Source organism: Staurois parvus, unplaced genomic scaffold (assembly GCF_062004578.1).
Source record: "Staurois parvus isolate SC_StPar_1 unplaced genomic scaffold, SC_StPar_1.0 ptg001432l, whole genome shotgun sequence".
NCBI classification, from domain to species: domain Eukaryota; kingdom Metazoa; phylum Chordata; class Amphibia; order Anura; family Ranidae; genus Staurois; species Staurois parvus.
Genome location: NW_028319228.1, coordinates 6,096,589 through 6,117,048, shown reverse-complemented (window position 1 = coordinate 6,117,048; position 20,460 = coordinate 6,096,589). Strand labels below are relative to the sequence as shown.

At 41.5% G+C, this 20,460-nt stretch overlaps 1 protein-coding gene across 1 annotated transcript in view; it reads left to right on the top strand.

The window, feature by feature from the left end:
• Nucleotides 1-13,252: 13,252 nt before the first annotated feature.
• Nucleotides 13,253-20,460, top strand: part of HSD17B3 (hydroxysteroid 17-beta dehydrogenase 3) — a 61,802-nt gene continuing 54,594 nt past the window's right edge. The window contains exon 1 of the mRNA XM_089662139.1: nt 13,253-13,486. Coding sequence (XP_089518265.1) covers nt 13,333-13,486 — 154 coding nt within the window. The 5' untranslated portion in view covers nt 13,253-13,332. The remainder of the gene's footprint in view (nt 13,487-20,460) is intronic.

Genomic DNA, 20,460 nt, shown 5'->3' with positions numbered 1-20,460 from the left:
AAGTAGTTGGGAATCCCCATTTATCCAAGACATAATACATATACTCCCAAGAGAGAGAGTCAATGCCTTATGTATATCCAGGCCTAGAATCATACTAGGGGTTCTATTTTGTTGCAGGAAGTGGATAAGATGAATGACTTTGTGAGTATTATCAGATGCCTGCTGAAAGGGGACAAAGCCCCCCCTTGATCTTTATGAACAAGGTGGTATAAAAAAGAGTTTATTCTGATAGAAAGAATTTTGGCGAGGATTTTAATGTCAACATTTAACAGGGAAATGGGTCAAAAGTTATGAGGGTCCTGAGAGTCCTTCCCAGGTTTCGGGAGCATCACTATTTGGGTTGCCGTGGATGACGGATGCAGGTTCAAATGGGAACATAGGTGGCTGAAAAATCAGATGAGGAGCGAGGGTTTTGGAGAATTATTTTGTAATATAACGCCAAGAAACCGTCAGGTCCAGGAATCTGTGTTATTTTAAGTGTTTTGATTGCTGCAAGGACCTCTGAGATGGTAATATCAGCCTTCATTTTATCTGACATAGAGTGGGATAATCCGGGGAGATGGATGTCACAAAAAAAGGCATCTACCAAGTCGTTGCGAAAAGATTGTGGAGATTGATATACCGTGGACAAGACTGAAGCAAAGGTATCCATGATTTTGGAGGTTGTGGCTGTAATGACTTTATTGGGTAAGCGTAACCTGATCGGATTGGTATCTCGGGTATGGGCCTTATGAAGGTCGGTCTGGTTTGTTGGCACAGGCATAATATTTATGTCGGGACCATTTGAGCTGTTTTTCTGCCTTATCATCAAGGAGAAGATCTAGTTCCACCCTAGTAACTTCCAATTGTTTGCGCAGATACACAGAGTGAGAATCCTTAAATTGGGTTTCCAACCGTGCAAGGAGGGAGGACAAAGTTGCCTCTCCGGAGTCTCTCTCCTTTTTCTTGCAGGATGCTAATTGTATAAGTTTCCCTCTGAGTGTGACTTTATGAGCTTCCCACAAAATTGTGGGGGACGAAGCCAATACAGTATTGTCAATGAAGTAAGTGGAGACAGAGTCCTGGATGGCTCCCACTATCTCATTAAAGGATAACAGGGAGTCATTAAGGTGCCAGGAATAGAATATTACCGCTGCTCAAGGTAGAGAGACTCCCAATATCCAAGCACAACTCCTGCTGTAGGTGCTAGCCCAGCCCATAATGGTAATGAATAAGAGCTGTCTTTAGTGTAAAACGCTTTTACCTGCCAGTCCCTCACTGTATTTCCACTGTCTGTATTGGTTTTATCTTGGTTCAATAAAGTGGATTGTTTGGAGTGCAGACGATTGGACATTCTTTGTTCTCACGCCAGGAACGTTGTTGGGCGCAGACGGCATCAATTTACTGGTGAGTAAAAGTGGCGAATGAACAGACCAGGGTGTAGAAAGGATCTTGACATTAAGGATATCCGGGATGAAAGTTTGAGGAATTAAAAAATTGTCTATTCGTGTGTGGCAGTTATGAGGCGCTGAGTAGTAAGTACTGTATAATCCTGTACTCTAGGGTTAAACTCCCTCCAGGAGTCTACTAAAGCATGTTTGGACAAAAGGTCTGAGAATCCCTTCGTTTGTGAGTTAGCTTTGGTAGAGGCTTGGGAAATGCCCTCCAAGGGGGATCGGTCTAACTGCCTGTTCAATACCATGTTACTGTCCCCCATCATGATCAGGGTGCCTTTCCTGTGCGAAGAAATTACCTGCAGTAAGATGGGACTGGTGAGTGTTGGGGGCATAATTGTTAACTATGGTCACTTCAATGTCTAAGATTGTCCCTTGTACTATTAAATACCGATCTGTAGGGTCTGCAATCTTGAGGGAGCATATGAAGGGAGAGCTTTTATGAAATGCCACTAAGACGCCTCTCCGCTTTTCCTCAAAGGTCACCTGAAACACCTGGGGGTACTTTTTGTGGAGATATTTGGGAAGGAAGTGGAAAATTTGTTTTCTTGCAATCCTATACCATGGGCTCGAAGTGAGGCATAGTATTTGAAGGCACACATGTTTTCAGGGGGAATTAAACTCCTTTACATTATGGGACACCACGACAAATTTGGAGGTAGCCATCATGGTGGGTAGAAGGTAAAGTAGCTAGAAGACACAGTAAGGCTCCATTCACACCTATGCAGTTTGATTTTTGTCCATTTTGCAGTACTTTTCGCAGTTCGTTTTGCATTTTTCTACACGCCATTTTCTTAAATTTTTTTTTTAAAAGTGGAATTTTTTTTTGCTGGCCAGAATAAAAATACAAAATGTGGCAAAAACGCACTACCATGCATTTTAGCAGATTCTCCATTGAACTCTATTGTAGCAAAAAAATAGATTTTTGCTTTTAAAAAGTCCCTGACCCTTTCCAAAAATGCAGCAGTTCAAAAAAGCATAGATGTGAACATGTTCGCCGAGCCAACTATTGGCGCTTTATAAATACTGTATAATAATAATAATAATGTTCCATAGGAAACCATGTTAAATGGACTGTAGTGTGTTTCTGCAAAAAGCACTAAAAAATGCATTGGTGTGAACGGAGTCTAAAGGCCCAACCCGGCTCAAATATGGTAGACACAGGCGTTTCGAGGTCTGGAAAAAATAGGAAAGAAAAGAGGACTGAGAGGAGGAGTGCAGTAAGAGAAGGAATAGTAGGCTTAACCACAGGGGTGTAAAAGAAGAAATTGCCTAAGCAATCAATGGCAGTAATCATATGCACTGCCTTAGTTGGGAGTCGCTGAAACTGACCGGGAGCACATTGTAGTATATGATTAGAAAACATGTTAGATAAAAGTAGCAAAGCTATTACCTGACCTTAGGGAAAAGGGGGAAGCAAAGGGAGAAAAAAAAAGAGGGGAGAATGGGGGGAAAAAAGCACATGAATAGCAAAACACGCTTATGCACATCTACAGCAGTCCTAATACAAAGGTGGGACGCAACGTACTCGTGAGCAGATACAGGTAGTACCAATGAAAAAAATGTGAAAGGTCGCTGCCCATCCAAGTGGGGCCAAAGGCAATATAGTTAGCAGGTCCAACACCCATGATCTAGAGTAACCTAGTGGTTGAAGTCTTAGGTTGGCTGAGCTGTAAGAACCTACGGCTCAGCCCCTATGAAGTGAGACAAATAGAAGATTGTGAAACACTAGGAGGTACGAGAGGGTGGCAGCGAGCTCTCAGAAGTAAATAAAAAACACAATAACACGTACACTATATCTCCAAAAGTATTGGGACGCCTACCTTTACACGCACATGAACTTTAATGGCATCCCAGTCTTAGTCCGTAAGATTCAATATTGAGTTGGCCCACCCTTTGCAGCTAGAACAGCTTCAACTCTTCTGGGAAGGCTGTCCACAAGGTTTAGGAGTATGTCTATGGGAATGTTTGACCATTCTTCCAGAAGCGCATTTGTGAGGTCAGGCACTGATTTCGGATGAGAAGGCCTGACTCGCAGTCTACTCTCTAATTCATCCCAAAGGTGTTCTATCAGGTTGAGGTAAGGACTCTGTGTAGGCCAGCCAAGTTCCTCCACCCCAAACTTGCTTATCCATGTCTTTATGGACCTTGCTTTGTACACTGGTGTGCAGTCATGTTGGAACAAGAAGGGGCCATCCCCAGACTGCTCCCACAAAGGTGGGAGCATGAAATTGTCCAAAATGTCTTGGTATGCTGACACCTGAATAATTCCCTTCCCTGGAACTAAGGGGCCAAGTCCAACCCCTGAAAAACAACCCCACACCAAAATCCCTCCTCCACCAAACTTTACACTTGGCACAATGCAGTCAGGGAAGTACTGTTCTCTTGGCAACTGCCAAATGCAGACACATCCATCGGATTGCCAGACAGAGAAGTGTGATTCGTCACTCCAGAGCTTGTAGGAAACAGGCGGTCGGCAGGAACCAGTGTGTAAGGGTAGGCAGGAGAATGCTCAGGTTATGGCGGGAGAGCAGGGGACTCCAGGTGGAAGGTTCAAGCAGGATACCGCAGACCTGTAGTGTGGAGGTGCATCGGTGGTGGCAGGGATGTCCGTCCTTACCCATCTTTGCAGAGAACCCCGAATCAGGGGGGTAGTAGGTTACAGTGGTGTCCAGGCCCCTGCAGCGATGTCGGCAGATCCCTCTGTGGGGGTGCAGTCCAACTGTTGCGGTCTTTTATCAGGCATGTATGGTTGTGGTGGCCCAGGGAGCTGGGAGCTGGCGTGGGGGAACAGCAGAGTGGATACAGGCCTAGTCCCACCAGGGCAGACGGACCACAAGAGTTGGGAGGCAGTCTGGAGCTTAGTCATGGGGCGGGCTGGGAGCAGAAACAGGCTGGGTGGGAGTGCGGGCTGGTGAGGTGGTTGAGGGCCAGGGGTACTCACTCAGACGAAGAGGTGGTAGAGGTCACCATATTCCACCGATTGTAGAGTGGTGCGTCTGGTGAAAGGGGCTGGGGACCCATCGATCTGCACATGCCAGATGCTCCAGGTAAGTCTGTGGGGTTCCCAAGGAGCCGGGGATGGGGTGTAGAGTGTCAGGCGTGTCTTTTAAAGATGTGTGGGTGGTGTAGTGCACCCGGGTGGTGAGGAGCCATTCTAATGTGCGGCCATCTTCAGCGGTTGCTCAACAGCGCCCCTCAGGCTTTCAAAGGGTGTAACTTGTGAATTTGATTTCCTGACTACCTATCACAATTTCAGAGGCCCTAAAATGCCAGGATAGTACAAATAACCCCAAATGACCTCTTTTTGGAAAGTAGACACTGTATAGTATATGCTAAGAAGCATTACAAGCGTTTTGCAGATGTTATTTGTTGACATACATTTTTGGAAAATTAAGAAGGGAAACAAAAATTTATTTTTTATTTTCTTTTTAAAATTTTCAAGCCTGAAAGTGCTCAGTTGTCCTACATACAGAATGCATTATTTGTATACATGTCAGTATACTCCGTGAAGCACACATACATTTCAGTACACCATCCATGCATATCAGTAAGTGCCTGAGAACCTGTGAATGTTAATATGTGAGGAGCAATGCCTCATGGGACAGGTAGTGTTGGGAAGGAGAAGGAAGTGATGTAAGGGCTCTGTGCAGGAAAGATCAGCATCTGAACCCAAGGAAGCTGGAGGCTGATAGAGTGAAGGTACATTAAGGCATTACCATTTAATTTAAAATAAAAGTTTACCAGTATTTTTCATTATAATTAAAATGATTATATCCATGCAAAAAAAGTCCCAGTCTGTTGTACTACTTTAAAGTGGTTCTAAACCCTTACATATACCCAGTAAAGTGACTGCCCATGGGTGATACACAGAGATAAAACAAATCTCCCTACATAAGTTGTACCTGTTCATTTGCAGTCTTCTCTTCTCTACATCTACTGAAAGTTCAGAATTTACACAGGATCTCTGAGCTTTTAAAAGCAGGGGATGGGAACTGAAATTACACTCTGCAGAGCTCAGTGATGGAAGCTTTGAGCCCTGATTGATGGAAGGGACACACCTAGAACACAGGAACAGAGTTGTGGCTGTCAATCACAGGCTGTGTGCTGGGGGTTCCTCCCCACCACCTTTTTCTCTTGGTGTCAGGGAAAACTTGCAAGAAATGATTCATGCTGATAGCAGAGGAATGAGGCAGTAGCCAAAAATGACACCTCTCTGGATTGAGACAAGTGCACACTATAGAGGGCTATGCTTTGTTCATATTTCATATGTGAGGTCTACAACCACTTTAACATAAAAATATTTATAACCCCTCCCCCCCATACACACACACACACACACATCCCCACCCTTTATGTAGCTTCAATCTAACACCTACTGTAGTTAAAATATCCTGTATATCCTTCTTCTGTGTATATTTATTTTTATATAAAATGTATACTGTATATACAGTATATTATTACTTTCACTATAAATTAACCCCTTATAGTAGTGAGTTGCAGATATTTGTTTTTGTACTATAAAGGGCTAGTTTTTGGTTTCTTACCCCATTATGATAGGTGATACAGAAAACATGCTGCTACTAAGTATCAGACTGGATGTCGCTCCATTTCCTCAGACTTAACCTATCCAAAACCGAGCTCCTGGTCTTCCCCCCACCCTGCGCCCCCCCCCATCCTCTCCATCACTACTAGCAACGCCACCATCTCTCCCACCCCACACGCCAAAGTCCTGGGTGTCACCCTGGACTCCCACCTCTCCTTCCTACCCCACATCCAACTGCTATCTAGATCTTGCAGGCTCCACCTCCGCAACATCTCCAAGATACGCACATTCCTCACCCCAGACACCACCAAACAACTCGTACACTCCCTCATCATCTCAAGCCTGGACTATTGCAATTCCCTTCTCACTGGCCTACCTAAACGAACGCTATCCCCACTCCAGTCTATCCTGAACTCAGCGGCTAGACTCATCCACCTCACCAACCGCTCCACATCTGCCACCCCCCTCTGCCAATCCCTTCACTGGCTCCCGATTGCCCAACGCATCAAATTCAAACTGCTAACTCTGACCTACAAAGCCATCCACAACGCCGCCCCAAACTACATAACCGACCTGATACCCAAATACTACCCGTGCCCTCCGCTCCTCACAGGACCTCCTACTCTCTAGCTCCCTGGTCTCTTCTTCCCACGCCTGATTGCAGGACTTCTCTAGGACTTCCCCCATCCTCTGGAACTCCCTACCCCAATCCATCAGACTTTAACCTACCCTCCTCACCTTCAGGCGCACCCTGAAAACCCACCTCTTCAGGTAAGCCTACCCCAACCTCACCTAACACCTGACCTCACCTAACAACTAACCTCCTCCACTCCTCCCACCACTCCATCCCCCACAGCCATTTCCTCCTGTACCACTTTCCCCTCCCTCCTAGATTGTAAGCTCGAAAGAGCAGGGCCCTCGAACCCCTCGTGTATTGTATTGTTACTGTCTTGTCTCATGTTATGTCCCCCTTGCTACTGCACAGCGCTGAGCATACCCTTTGGCGCTATATAAATACTGTATAATAATACTAAGTGTCTTAGTGACAGCAGGTGCAGGTAGCGTGTATCAAGCTCACAAACAAAAAAAAAGGATTTCCCAGCAACACTTACCAGCCAGCTTGCAAAACAACCAATATGGCCCTGTCTAATAGTTTGTATTAAAAACAGAGGGTTTTGTTTGCACACATTTGCAAATACATGCGTAAGCCACAGTCCCACGTCAAGAGTCCTCTGTATACTATGGACCTGACTAAAATTTTCAAAGCCTCCATAGTAGGAGCACATGTATAAATGGATTAACCCTTTGTTTTTAACGCAAACTGTTAGACAGGGCCATATTGGTTGTTTCGATTGTCATTTTTGTGTAGTTGGCTAATTTGGATGCAGGGATGCACTGGATGCCTTTGCTGTCATTTTGTATAGCTGGGCGTCACTTTTGTCCCTGTACCTTTAAGGAGGGATGGGCTCCTCCAGCACACCTGCCCTTAACCTATCCATTGATACATGTGTTCCTACTATGGAGGCTTTGGAAATTTTAGTTAGGTCCACAGTATACAGAGGACCATTGAAGTGGGACTGTGGCCTACGCATGTATTTGCAAATGTAACAGGAACAGGAAAGTGAGCGCTATAATATCCAGCTGCTGTAACACCCAAAAGGTACAAAATAAACCTTCCAAAAACACTAGTATATACAGGTGAAACTTGAAAAATTAGAATACCGTGCAAAAGTTCATTTATTTCAGTAATGCAACTTACAAGGTGAAACTAATATATGAGATAGACTCATTACATGCAAAGCAAGATAGTTCAAGCCATGATTTGTCATAATTGTGATGATTATGGCTTACAGCTCATGAAAACCCCAAATCCACAATCTCAGAAAATTAGAATATTGTGAAAAGGTGCAATATTCTAGGCTCAAAGTGTCCCACTCTAATCAGCTAATTAAGGCATAACACCTGCAAAGGGTTCCTGAGCCTTTAAATGGTCTCTCAGTCTGGTTCAGTAGGAATCACAATCATGGGAAAGACTGCTGACCTGACAGTTGTGCAGAAAACCATCATTGACACCCTCCATAAGGAGGGAAAGCCTCAAAAGGTAACTGCAAAAGAAGTTGGATGTTCCCAAAGTGCTGTATCAAAGCACATTAATAGAAAGTTATGTGGAAGGGAAAAGTGTGGAAGAAAAAGGTGCACAAGCAGCAGGGATGACCGCAGCCTGGAGAGGATTGTCAGGAAAAGGCCATTCAAAAGTGTTGGGGACTTTCACAAGGAGTGGACTGAGGCTGGAGTCAGTGCATCAAGAGCCACCACACAGGATGGATCCTGGACATGTGCTTCAAATGTCATATTCCTCTTGTCAAGCCGCTCCTGAACAACAAACAACGTCAGAAGCGTCTTACCTGGGCTAAAGAAAAACAGACCTGGTCTGTTGCTCAGTGGTCCAAAGTCCTCTTTTCTGATGAGAGCAACTTTTGCATCTCATTTGGAAACCAAGGACCAAGAGTATGGAGGAAGAATGGAGAGGCACACACTGCAAGATGCTTGAAGTCCAGTGTGAAGTTTCCACAGTCTGTGTTGATTTGGGGAGCCATGTCATCTGCTGGTGTTGGTCCACTGTGCTTCATTAAGTCCAGGGTCAACGCAGCCGTCTACCAGGAGATTTTGGAGCACTTCATGCTTCCTTCCGCAGACGAGCTTTATGGGAATGCTGACTTCATTTTCCAGAGGACTTGGCACCTGCTCACACTGCCAAAAGCACCAAAACCTGGTTCAATGACCGTGGGATTACTGTGCTTGATTGGCCAGCAAACTTGCCTGATCTGAACCCCATAGAGAATCTATGGGGCATTGCCAAGAGAAAGATGAGAGACATGAGACCGAACAATGCAGAAGAGCTGAAGGCTGCTATTGAAGCATCCTGGTCTTCCATAACACCTCAGCAGTGCCACAGGCTGATAGCTTCCATGCCACGCCGCATTGAGGCAGTAATTTCTGCAAAAGGGGCCCAAACCAAGTACTGAGTACATATGCATGCTTATACTTTTCAGAGGTCCCATATTGTTCTATGTACAAACCTTGTTTTATTTATTGCATGTAATATTAAAATTTTCTGGGATTGTGGATTTGGGATTTTCATGAGCTGTAAGCCATAATCATCACAATTATGACAAATCACGGCTTGAACTATCTTGCTTTGCATGTAATGAGTCTATCTCATATATACAGTTGTGACCAAAATTATTCAACCCCCAATGCTGTAAAGGGGTTTAGGGACTATAGTGTACATTTGGAATTGTATTCAGAATCAAATCCTACAAGGACGTTGTAACTACCCAAATGCAACTAAAATGACATCAATTGTTTATGTAATACAGTAGTAAATGGTTCTTATGTGGTTTCTTCATTGCCACAATTATTCAACCCCTTAAAGACTACCACTCTGAAGAACAGAGGTTCATACAGGTGCTTTCCATCAGGTATTGAAAACACCTGTGGATGTCACCGAGCAGCAATCAAGCATAATAAGCACCAATTAGGCAGCTTTAAAATGACTGTGATACTCAGCTCCTTCTAGACATTTACTGGTGTGGTTACAAACATGGTGAAGGCAAGAGAATGGTCCAGGAAGACAAGAGAAGAGGTGATTTCTCTTCACAGGAAGGGCAATGGCTATAAGAAGATTGCAAAGATGTTAAACATACCAAGAGACACCTTAGGAAGCATCATTCGCAAATTCAAGGCAAAGGGCACTGTTGAAACGCTACCTGGTCGTGGCAGAAAGAAGATGCTGACTTCGACTGCTGTGCGCTACCTGAAGCGTAGAGTGGAGAGAAGTCCCCGTGTGACTGCTGAGGAACTGAGAAAAGATTTGTCAGATGTGGGTACAGAAGTTTCAGCCCAGACAATAAGACGCACACTGCGTAATGAAGGCCTCCGTGCCAGAACTCCCAGGCGTACCCCCTTGCTGTCTCCAAAGAATAAGAAGAGTCGACTGCAGTATGCCAAAAGCCATGTGGACAAACCACAAAAGTTGTGGGATAGTGTTCTGTGGACTGATGAAACAAAATTAGAACTGTTTGGGCCCATGGATCAACGCTATGTTTGGAGGAGGAAGAACAAGGCCTATGATGAAAAGAACACCTTGCCTACTGTGAAGCATGGTGGAGGGTCAATCATGCTTTGGGGCTGTTTTGCTTCTGCAGGTACAGGGAAGCTTCAGCGTGTGCAAGGTACCATGAATTCTCTTCAGTACCAGGAGATATTGGATGGAAACGTGATGCAGTCCGTCACACACCTGAGGCTTGGGAGACGTTGGACCTTTCAACAGGACAATGATCCCAAGCATACCTCCAAGTCCACTAGAGCATGGTTGCAGAGGAAAGGCTGGAACATTTTGGAGTGGCCATCGCAGTCACCAGACTTAAATCCGATTGAGAACCTCTGGTGGGACTTAAAGAAAGCAGTTGCAGTGCGCAAGCCTAAGAATGTGACTGAACTGGAGGCCTTTGCCCATGAAGAATGGGCGAAGATACCCGTAGATCGCTGCAAGACACTTGTGTCAAGCTATGCTTCACGTTTAAAAGCTGTTATAACTGTAAAAGGATGCTGTACTAAGTACTAAGATTGAATGTCACTTGGGGGTTGAATAAAACTGATAATGCTGTGAGCACAGAAAAGACATTTGTGGTTATTTCATTATAACTGTTATGTTATATTTGTCTGACCTACAAGTGCCTCTTTAATGTAAATGTAAGCAAGATGACTGAATGATCAAAAGCAATGTCAAACTGGCCAAAACACTCAATTTCAGTGGGGGTTGAATAATTTTGGTCACAACTGTAAGTTTCACCTTTTAAGTTGCATTACTGAAATAAATTTACTTTTGCACGATATTCTAATTTTTCGCGTTTCACCTGTAATTGGTGCAGCGCTAAAACCGGAATATCATAAAATTAGTAAAGTACAATTAAATCAAAGTGCCAATGCAATCATGAGGGTATGAACAAAAACCATAAAGGTATATAATGATATGTAAATATATCACTGCCTGAAATGGTTGAAAATGATAAACAAGGTGACTGTTAGTGTATATAAAGTGACCAAATAGCAATTGCACTGATTTGTCCATAAAGTGACAAAGTGAATGTGATCATACTATATAGTGTCACTGTAAACCCAGTGGTGATTAAATACCAGCAAAGAAAGGCTCTATTTGTGTGAAAACATTATATACATTTATTTTGGGTACAGTGCTACATGACTGTGCAATTTTCAGTTAAAGTAGAGCAGTGCTGAATAGCAAAGAGTGGCCTGGTCATGAAGGTGGTAAATTCTTCTAGAGGTCAAGTGGTTAAATCTTAGACAAATCAGGATTCTACTACAACATAAAAAACTATTCTAACAAGACATATTTAACATAGGGATAATGCACTTGAAAATAGAAATTGTTATTTATATATACACTGCCCAAAAAATTAAAGGAACACTTTTTAATCAGAGTATAGCATCAAGTTATTTAAACTCCTGGTATATTGATTTGGTCAGTTAAGTAGCAGAGGGGGTTGTTAATCAGTTGCTTTGGTGTTAATGAAATTAACAACAGGTGCACTATATGTGCAACAATGAGATACCCCCCAAAACAGGAATGATTTTACAGGTGGTGCCAACTGACATTTTTTTCCCTACTCATCTTTTCTGACTGTTTTTCCCTAGTTTTGCATTTGGCTAGGGTCCATGTTACTACTGGTAGCATGTGGTGATACCTGGACCCTACAGAGGTTGCACAGGCTGTCCAACTCCTCTAGGATGGCACATCAATACGTGCCATTGCCAGAAGGTTTGCTGTGTCTCCCAGCACAGTCTCAAGAGCATGGAGGAGATTACAGGAAACAGGCAGTTAATCTAGGAGAGCTGGACAGGGCCATAGAAGGTCCTTAACCCGTCAGCAGGACCGGTATATGCTCCTTTGTGCAAGGAGGAACAGGATGAGCAATGCCAGAGCCCTACCTCCAGCAGGTCACTGGTGTGAATGTCTCTGATCAAACAATCAGAAACAGACTTCATGAGGGTGGCCAGAGGGCCCGATATCCTCTAGTGGGCTCTGTGCTCACTGCCTGGCACCATAGAGCTCAATTGGCATTTGTCATTGAGCACCAGAATTGGCAGATCCACCACTGGTGCCTTGTGCTGTTCACAGACAAGAGCAGGTTTACCCTGAGCACCTGTGACAGACGTGAAAGGGTCTGGAGAAGCCATGGAGAACGTTATGCTGCCTGTAACGTCATTCAGCATGACCGTTTTTGTGGTGGGTCAGTGATGATCTGGAGAGGCATATCCATGGAGGGATGCACAAACCTCTACAGGCTAGACAATGGCACCGTGACTGCCAATAGGTATCGGGATACTTGGACCCATTGTCAGACCCTACGTTGGTGCAGTAGGTCCTGGATTCCTTCTTGTTGCCCAACAATGCCTGGCTCATGTGGTGAGCGTATGCAAGAAGTTCCTGGAGGATGAAGAAATTGATACCACTGAATGGCCCCCATGCTCACCTGACCTAAATCCAATATAACACCTATGGGATATCATGTTTCGGTCCATCCGACACCACCAGGTTGCACCTCAGACTGTCCAGGAGCTCAGTGATGTCCTGGTCCAGATCTGGGAGGAAATACCCCAGGACACAATCCATCATCTCATTAGGAGCATGCCCCGACATTGTCAGGCATGCATACAAGCACATGGGAGCGATACAAACTACTGAGTACCATTTTGAGTTGCTGCAATGAAATTTCAGCAAAATGGACTAGCCTGCTGCATCATTTTTTCACTCTGATTTTCGGGGTGTCTTTGAATTCAGTCCTCTGTAGGTTGATAATTTTCATTTCCATCAAATGATGGGGCATCCTTATGTTCCTAACACATTACCCAGTCCATATCAGTATACATATCCAGCATGATATTTTTCCCCATTGAGATCTGATGTGTTCCTTGAATTTTTTTGAGCAGTGTATATACAAATAATAATGATAGTAACAAATTACAGTTGTTCAATGATTTTTATACAGGTATGAAAGGGGATAGATACTACTGAAATACACATTAAGCATATACTTGTTATATATGGAAAGTAACTAACATAGATACTCTATAAATCTAAGGAAAAAAAGGAGGAGAAAAGGAGTAACCATGTAAGCTGAACTGTAAGCCATTGCATGTTCTCTTGGGATACATGTGATTTCAGTGCTCTCTCCCTAGCAGTTGTTAGGCAAGAACTCTCCAGCAAGTAACTAAGGAGCGAGTAAGAGAGTGAAGCAGCGCACTGTGTGCATCCAGGAATCTGCTGGCATGGAGCTGCTCGTTCAGCAGATTTTCACTGTCCTAGGACTTCTGTTCTGCCTGCAACTCATACTGAAATTTTTAAGATTTTCCAAGTACATGTTTCCACGACTTTGGGGAGTACCATCACCATCCTTCTTTCAATCAATGGGAAGATGGGCAGGTAATAGAATTTTATATATATATATATATATATATATATATATATCTACTGCTAGCAGTCTTAAAATTCATGTGAAATACTAATATTTTTGGTGAGAATTGTAGGTAATGAGAGTATATGTATATAATCCCTGCTACTAACAGTCTTAAATCTATTTGTAAAATACTAATACTTTTACTAAGAATTTTAGATAAGAAGCATATATATATATATATAATCCCTGCTGCTAATGGTCTCAAATCTAAATGATAAATGATAATACTTTTGATGAGAATTTTATATAATATTAATAGGTCTACAAATATTCTTTGCTCCTCAAATAACAATCCGTTAACACATATAAAAAAGGTTTATTTTCTATATTAACCATCATCTCCCAACAAGCAAACAAGCCACATTTTAAATGATCCTTACATACCCTTAAACAAAGCCTATATAATACGTTTAATTTTTTAAAGTATATTTATAATATATAAGGTTTAAAAACTATGGTGTTCATCATACTGCAAGCGTTAACGATGTGAGTATTTGACATCCGTGCGTTATTAACTCAGTGGAACTATGTGGAGATGCTAACCCCCTTTTGTAGCAAAGGAAAATGTTCCACGTTTTTAAGAGAAAAGAGTTTAGAACTTAAAGGATAGTGACAATTCACATTTTATAGCAGTAATACACTGTGAAGACTAGCTATACTGTACATTGCCCATGAGTAGACAGATATATGACTAATTTGAGTATAGCTACCTATTCTGAATTGTCAGTGCATGTACATTGAACATAATGTTGCAAGTGTCAGGAGGAATTGCTGCAGTGGGGGAGATTTACACTCTCCAAGTTTAGTACGAGAACCCCCAGTGTTCCCACTACAACTTGACTGTTAGGAGAAATGCCTGTTAATGGCCAATCGTATGGACAATAAAACTCTATTGCTAAAGTTTGCACATGAGATCTAGCTGGTATTATTGCTGGATCATCGGGCAGGCTGAATACAACAGCAGTAGATTTACTGTTTTTGTTTTGTTTTTTTTTTGTTTTTTGGAATTTTTTTTGACAGTTTAAGTTATAAAACCTGGCCGACTTTTTTACATTCCTTACCTTCTGTATTGTCTTAATACTACTGAACCACACTGACTAAGGGGTATGATACATTTGTTTAGTCTATGTCAGATTAAGCAATTGCATCCTTTTTTTAATGCTTTTGTTCAAATTCACAATATGAATAATAATCTGTGTCCGCAGGAAATAAAAATCAGTGGATAAAAAGATCAGACTATGTGCATTAACATGCAAATAATTAGCTGCTACAATGCATTTATAGTATCTTTTAAAAAATGTTGATGTGCACGTCATTGTATAGAGATTAAGATGTATCCATAGCTAAATCGTTTCATTTTGTTTTGGATGAAATAAAAAATTGTTTTTTTTTGCTGTCATTCTGGGGAGATTTACCCATCTTTCCTGTCCCAGAAACACTGCAGGAAGTGAAAGATAATCCATCTAAAGTGAGGGTAAATCCCCTCCTTAAACAACCATACAAATTACAGTTTGATTGTACAATCTCATTTAGATCAATCACCAACTATGTAGTGCAAGGGACTGTTTCACTGAACTCAAATTGCATAGATTGTTTAGGTAGGCATTCACAATACAGCATTTCAGTAAATCTAATGAATGCTGTACAGAGATTGTACAATCAGATTGTAACATGTATGTTAGACTTCAATTAGATTTCCCCTCACATCCTGTTACTGTGAGTACTGTAAAATTTTGATTTCCCATTACTTTTGTTCCTGGTAACGGTCATTCGAACAAATAGGACACAGAGCAATAAAAACCTTACAGCAACTTTAACCATTTATGTACTCTATCCAAAACTAAAATGAAGACTATTGCCTTGAGAGACATTTTATTGTTTAGGCATAGTTTGTGAAAACTCTACTCTGGTGTTTATATTTGTTCTCAAAATTAACTGTCATTTAATGTCAGAAGATATAAAACAGCAAGGAGAACAATGAGTCATAGGACCCCTCTTTAACTTCCTGTCCTCCAGAGGATTTACCCCCCTTCCTGACCAGGCCATTTTTTGCGATACAGCGCTGCGTTACTTTAATTGACAATTGCGCAGTTATGTAAGCTGCACCCAAATTAAATTTGTCTTTTTTTCCCACAAATAGAGCTTTCTTTTGGTGGTCTTTGATCACTGTGCTTTTTTTATTTTTTGCGCTATAAAAAAAAAAGACCGACAATTTTGAGAAAAAAACAATATATTTAACTTTTTGCTATTAAACATGTCCAGTAAAAAAAATTTAAAAATCAAATTTCATCAGAACTTTAGGCCAAAATGTATTCTGCTACATGTTTTTGCTAAAAAAAAGCAATTGATTGGTTTCGGTGAGAGCTATAGCATCTACAAATGGTGGTATAGACACTAGAATTTTTTTTTATACTAGTAATTGCGGCGATCAGGGGCTTGTAGCAGGAGTGTGGCGGGCATTCTGACACTGGGGGGAACTGACAAACTGTCACTGACATCCCCAGTGACACTAATACAGTGATCAGTGCTAATAGAAAGCACTAACACTGTACTAATGACACTGGGCAGAAAGGGGTTAACATCGGTGGTGATCAAAGGGTTAACTGCGTGCTGGGTGTGTTTTACTATGTGCTCTATGAGTGTGCTTCACTGTAAGCAAACTGCTTTGTATGGCTCTGCTAAGCAAAATTGTATGGGAATAATGGACTGGTTGCAATGTCTGATTTCAGCAAGTGAGCTAAATAAATTCTAAACTAAATTTCAGAGAGCATGTAAGAGTTAAAAAAAAAAAAGACAAATCATTTTTATAAAAAGGATATTGCACTGTTAACCACTGATTAACTGGTTGATTATGGTTTTTTGCAATTTCATAAATGCTTGTATTCCTGGTAAGCAAAAATGTGCTCAGTATCCAGTCTTTCAAAATGCTGAGGTTCATGTGACCTTAAGCTGAACACTTGAAGTTAATAGCTTTTATTAAATAATTAGATTGTGTTACAGATTTACCAAACTATAATTTGAGAAAAGAATCAATCTAAATTTAGTTTTAACTGTAGTATTTATGTGAACATGTGTGTGTTTCTATTCATCAACGTTTCCATATACTGAAAGTGAACATCTAATTAGTACAGTCACACTACATAGTTACCCATTTACATGGTTGACAAGCCACAATCCTTTAGGACATATGATTGATTTTCACAGAAACATACTGAACATCTTGAACTACTTTGGATGATGATCAAGTTTTAAACTGACAATATTTTTCTCATAGCAATAATTATACCTTTTCATCAGTCTTTTATTCATGCTGTCAGTGCCTTTACTTTAAACTGTCAAGCTATTGTCTTTTGACAGACAGTGAAATGCAGTAACATCTGCTATTCGTTATTTTATGTACTCATAAAAGTACAATTATGTTGTCCCAGTATTATCCTTGTTTTTCCTCTTTGTTTTGTCAGTGTTTTAACTGCATCCCTGGGAAAACATGAACCAATATAGAGCATATAGAGGAAAACCTTTTGGTATGTTTTGTAAACAAATCAGAACATGGCAAATCTAGGGAGGGGGGGGGGTTCTGGGGTGCCCCCCCCCCCAAAATTTTAGTTGTGCCCCACTTAAAGCCAACCCTAATCTTCACTATACTGCCACTATACTACCCTAACCTGCCACTATGCTGCCCTAAATTGGCACAATACCGCCCTAATCTGATACTTTACCACCCTAGCTTGACTGTCCTTGACTGACACTATATTGATCTCAGTTATGCATATGCAAATTGGATCATGCTTTGCTGGGTTTTTTTTGCCTTCCTCTGGATCAACTGTGGGTATAGGATTATAACTCTTTTTTTTGTTTTGTTTTTTTCTTAATGGTTGAACTGGATGTACTTTTGTCTTTTTTCAACCAGACTAACTATGTAACTATATATATGCATTGTGTGAGAGCTCTACTGCCTGTGCCCAGGCTGTGTCCAGTGCAGAGATGGGAGAAGGATTTGTGCCCCTGTCCTCTGCCCTGCCAGCAATGACCTCTGTTTTCTGCCCTACCAGCAATGACCCCCTGACAAGGCATTGGATTCTTACTGTTGCCAATACAAGTATTTGTGAATGACTGCACACTAACTTTATAGACCACATAGTTACTAAGTTAATTTGTTACAACTGTTCTTTGGATGTACAATCCATTCATGCTCTTATCATGTTGTTCCAGACTGTAAACCTATAGAGCTATGTATATGTACAGTAATTCATTTTGCTCTATTTTGAAATAAATATGTATGAATAATACTCTAAATATCTGTAACAAAAACGTATTGCTGTTGTTTCTGAGAGCTACCATGTAGAATATCATTGTATTAAATACAACACTCAAGGCTCACAAGACTTTGTTGTCGAAAATTGCATCCATAAACATGGAGAAGGTCATATTAGCGATGGTTTGTGGTAACCATTGTTGTTATTAAACTTTTACTTAATTATACTTTTATTAAAATCAAACTGATGGAATGCTGAAGAGTTAAGGTATGCCTAATTACAGCCCCCTGATGTGAGAGCATCCTACCAACTAAAAATCAAATCAATCCACTTGGAAAAAAAGGCATTGACCAAAATTAGAAACCTAAAATGAAGGCAAGGAGAATAATAAATCTGCAATCTACCTGGCAGTTTCAAAAAATTATTTCAGCATAATTGGCCAATGGTCATTATCTGGGAAATAAAGGCAGCAATAATCAGCGGGAAGAGTATCTTACCAAACTGTGTTGTTTTTAAGTGGGCACATTTTGATGAACTATTTTGCCTTTCATGTCCACTTAAACCCTCAGCCTGAAATATTGGCCACTTTCCCAGGAATCCTTTTTCCTCATTAAAGGTGGATAAAAGAATCACACAAATTGTTCCTTTCTTTGACAAAAAAATCTGTAATACAAAGATTTAAAGTGAAACAGAACCCATTGGTAAAGGGGATTTATTAACTAGAGTGTATTTACCAAATATGCTACTGCTAGCAAGTATCTCTGGAGGTCCCCTGTGTGGCCCATATGTATAAAAACTAATCCATGTTTGCAAAGGAGCCAACATGTAGACAAAATCTTATGTATTGGATGTCAGTCTTCTTCCTGGTTGTGTGGTTCTGCCAAAGAATTGCATTATAAAACCCAGTTCTTATGGATATCATCTAATGATCTGGAACCCAAAAGTGTAACTTTGATGCTGTCTCTGAGGTCTGTTAGAGAAAGGACAGTGATGTCAATGCTGTAGGTAGAAGTCCACAGGCTGACTTCTTCCCAATGTTGAGATTTTGCAGAACAAGACCCAATGCTCTCTTAGGCTGAAGTTGACATATCATAAAAATTGAATCCTTGATACTTTTTTGCTGACAAAAATACATGATTGTAAGTAGCTACCTTGAAAAAGAACTAGTCAACTATGTGTATTTGTAATAATCTGAATTCCCATTTAGAATTTTTTAGACTAGCGCACCAAATCAGAGATTACATACATTTTTACTGTTTACTTGTACTCCCCCTATCAGAGCAGAGTTGTTAAGATGAGTGTAGGGTTTTAAAATGTATTTCCACTTCTGCAGGCAAATTTGGATAATACCTTGTGGGCGGGGCCAGGAGGTTGTTATTCAAATTGGAGCACCAACACAGAGTCCAGAAAAAAGATTGAAATATTCTCGTATTGAAGAGCCGTAAGTAACCGTCAACAAGTCAAACGGCAATCTGCAATCACTAGCACAAATAGAATGGCTATAATTGCTGTGGCACACTCTTGCAGGAACAGTTCCAGATACGCTTCAAATAGCAACTAAGTAACACTAGCACTAGCGGTCCAAGAGCACATGCAGTAACGTTGGAGACATCTCTCAGTACTGCATACGTCACAGTTATGTCTCACATTACTGGGCATTGCATCTGCAAAAGGGGTGGCTGACTGGCAAACAAGTGGCTTTTGGGGAGAATTAGTAAAACCTAAATAGTGAGTCTTCCAACCGATGGGCAGCAGAGCATAAAGTGATGTCCCAAAGCTTTCCCTCCTTGTGCAGGTACCTTTCGCTGAGGCTAAGTCACTCCATAACAAGCATGGTTCCTATCCCTACACTAGCCATTTGCAGAATGTGTGCCAACTCCAGAAGGCCACTGATATTTATTTGCATTGCCCATACTAAAGATGGCCACCAAAGGTCACTCAGGGTTACGGTGTCCAATCGGACCACAACTCCTAATGATGTCTATGGAGTCTGTGGAGGAACAATGTTCTTCCCAGCCTCCACTTTCACCTGCACAGAGGCACAGCAACAGAGCACTACCTGCAGCATGGAGGAACTACCATACCTACCTACATCCTATCTTAAATTTGTTACATGTTCCCGTTAACATAGTATACCTTAAACAAATATATAAAAATTGCTGCTTGCCGTTAGGTAATTTTTAAAAAATCCTTCCAAGTTCTCCCCTGCTATGGCATCTTAAGTAGGGGGTTGTGGAGTGTCGTTTAACATTGGTTAACTGTATCTAGACTGTACTGGCAGATCTCATTATCAGTTGTAAACTAATGTACCCTAACAAACCCTATCAAAGGATTAAAATCTCAGGGCTTGGGTTCTGCAATGTATGTTAAAGGATAAGTTCACCTTTGGGAACATGTTACATGTTCCACCCATTTTAAGGGTGAAACATGTAACATGTTTTCACTGCTGCAGCAGCTGCCTGCTGTCCTTTTTCCTTGTGGCAGCAGTACAGGGAGAGGTTCCCTCTACTAACTGTCACTTTTTGAATCCAGCGTGGTCGTACGGGCTCTGCCCACACAGCCACGTCATTCACAGAGTTCTGTGATTGAATTAACTACAAGTCCCAACAGTCCCGACTACAAGTCCCAACAGCTGTCGGCTTGTAGTTTTCAATGAACTACAGCACAGTAGTAGTTAATTGATT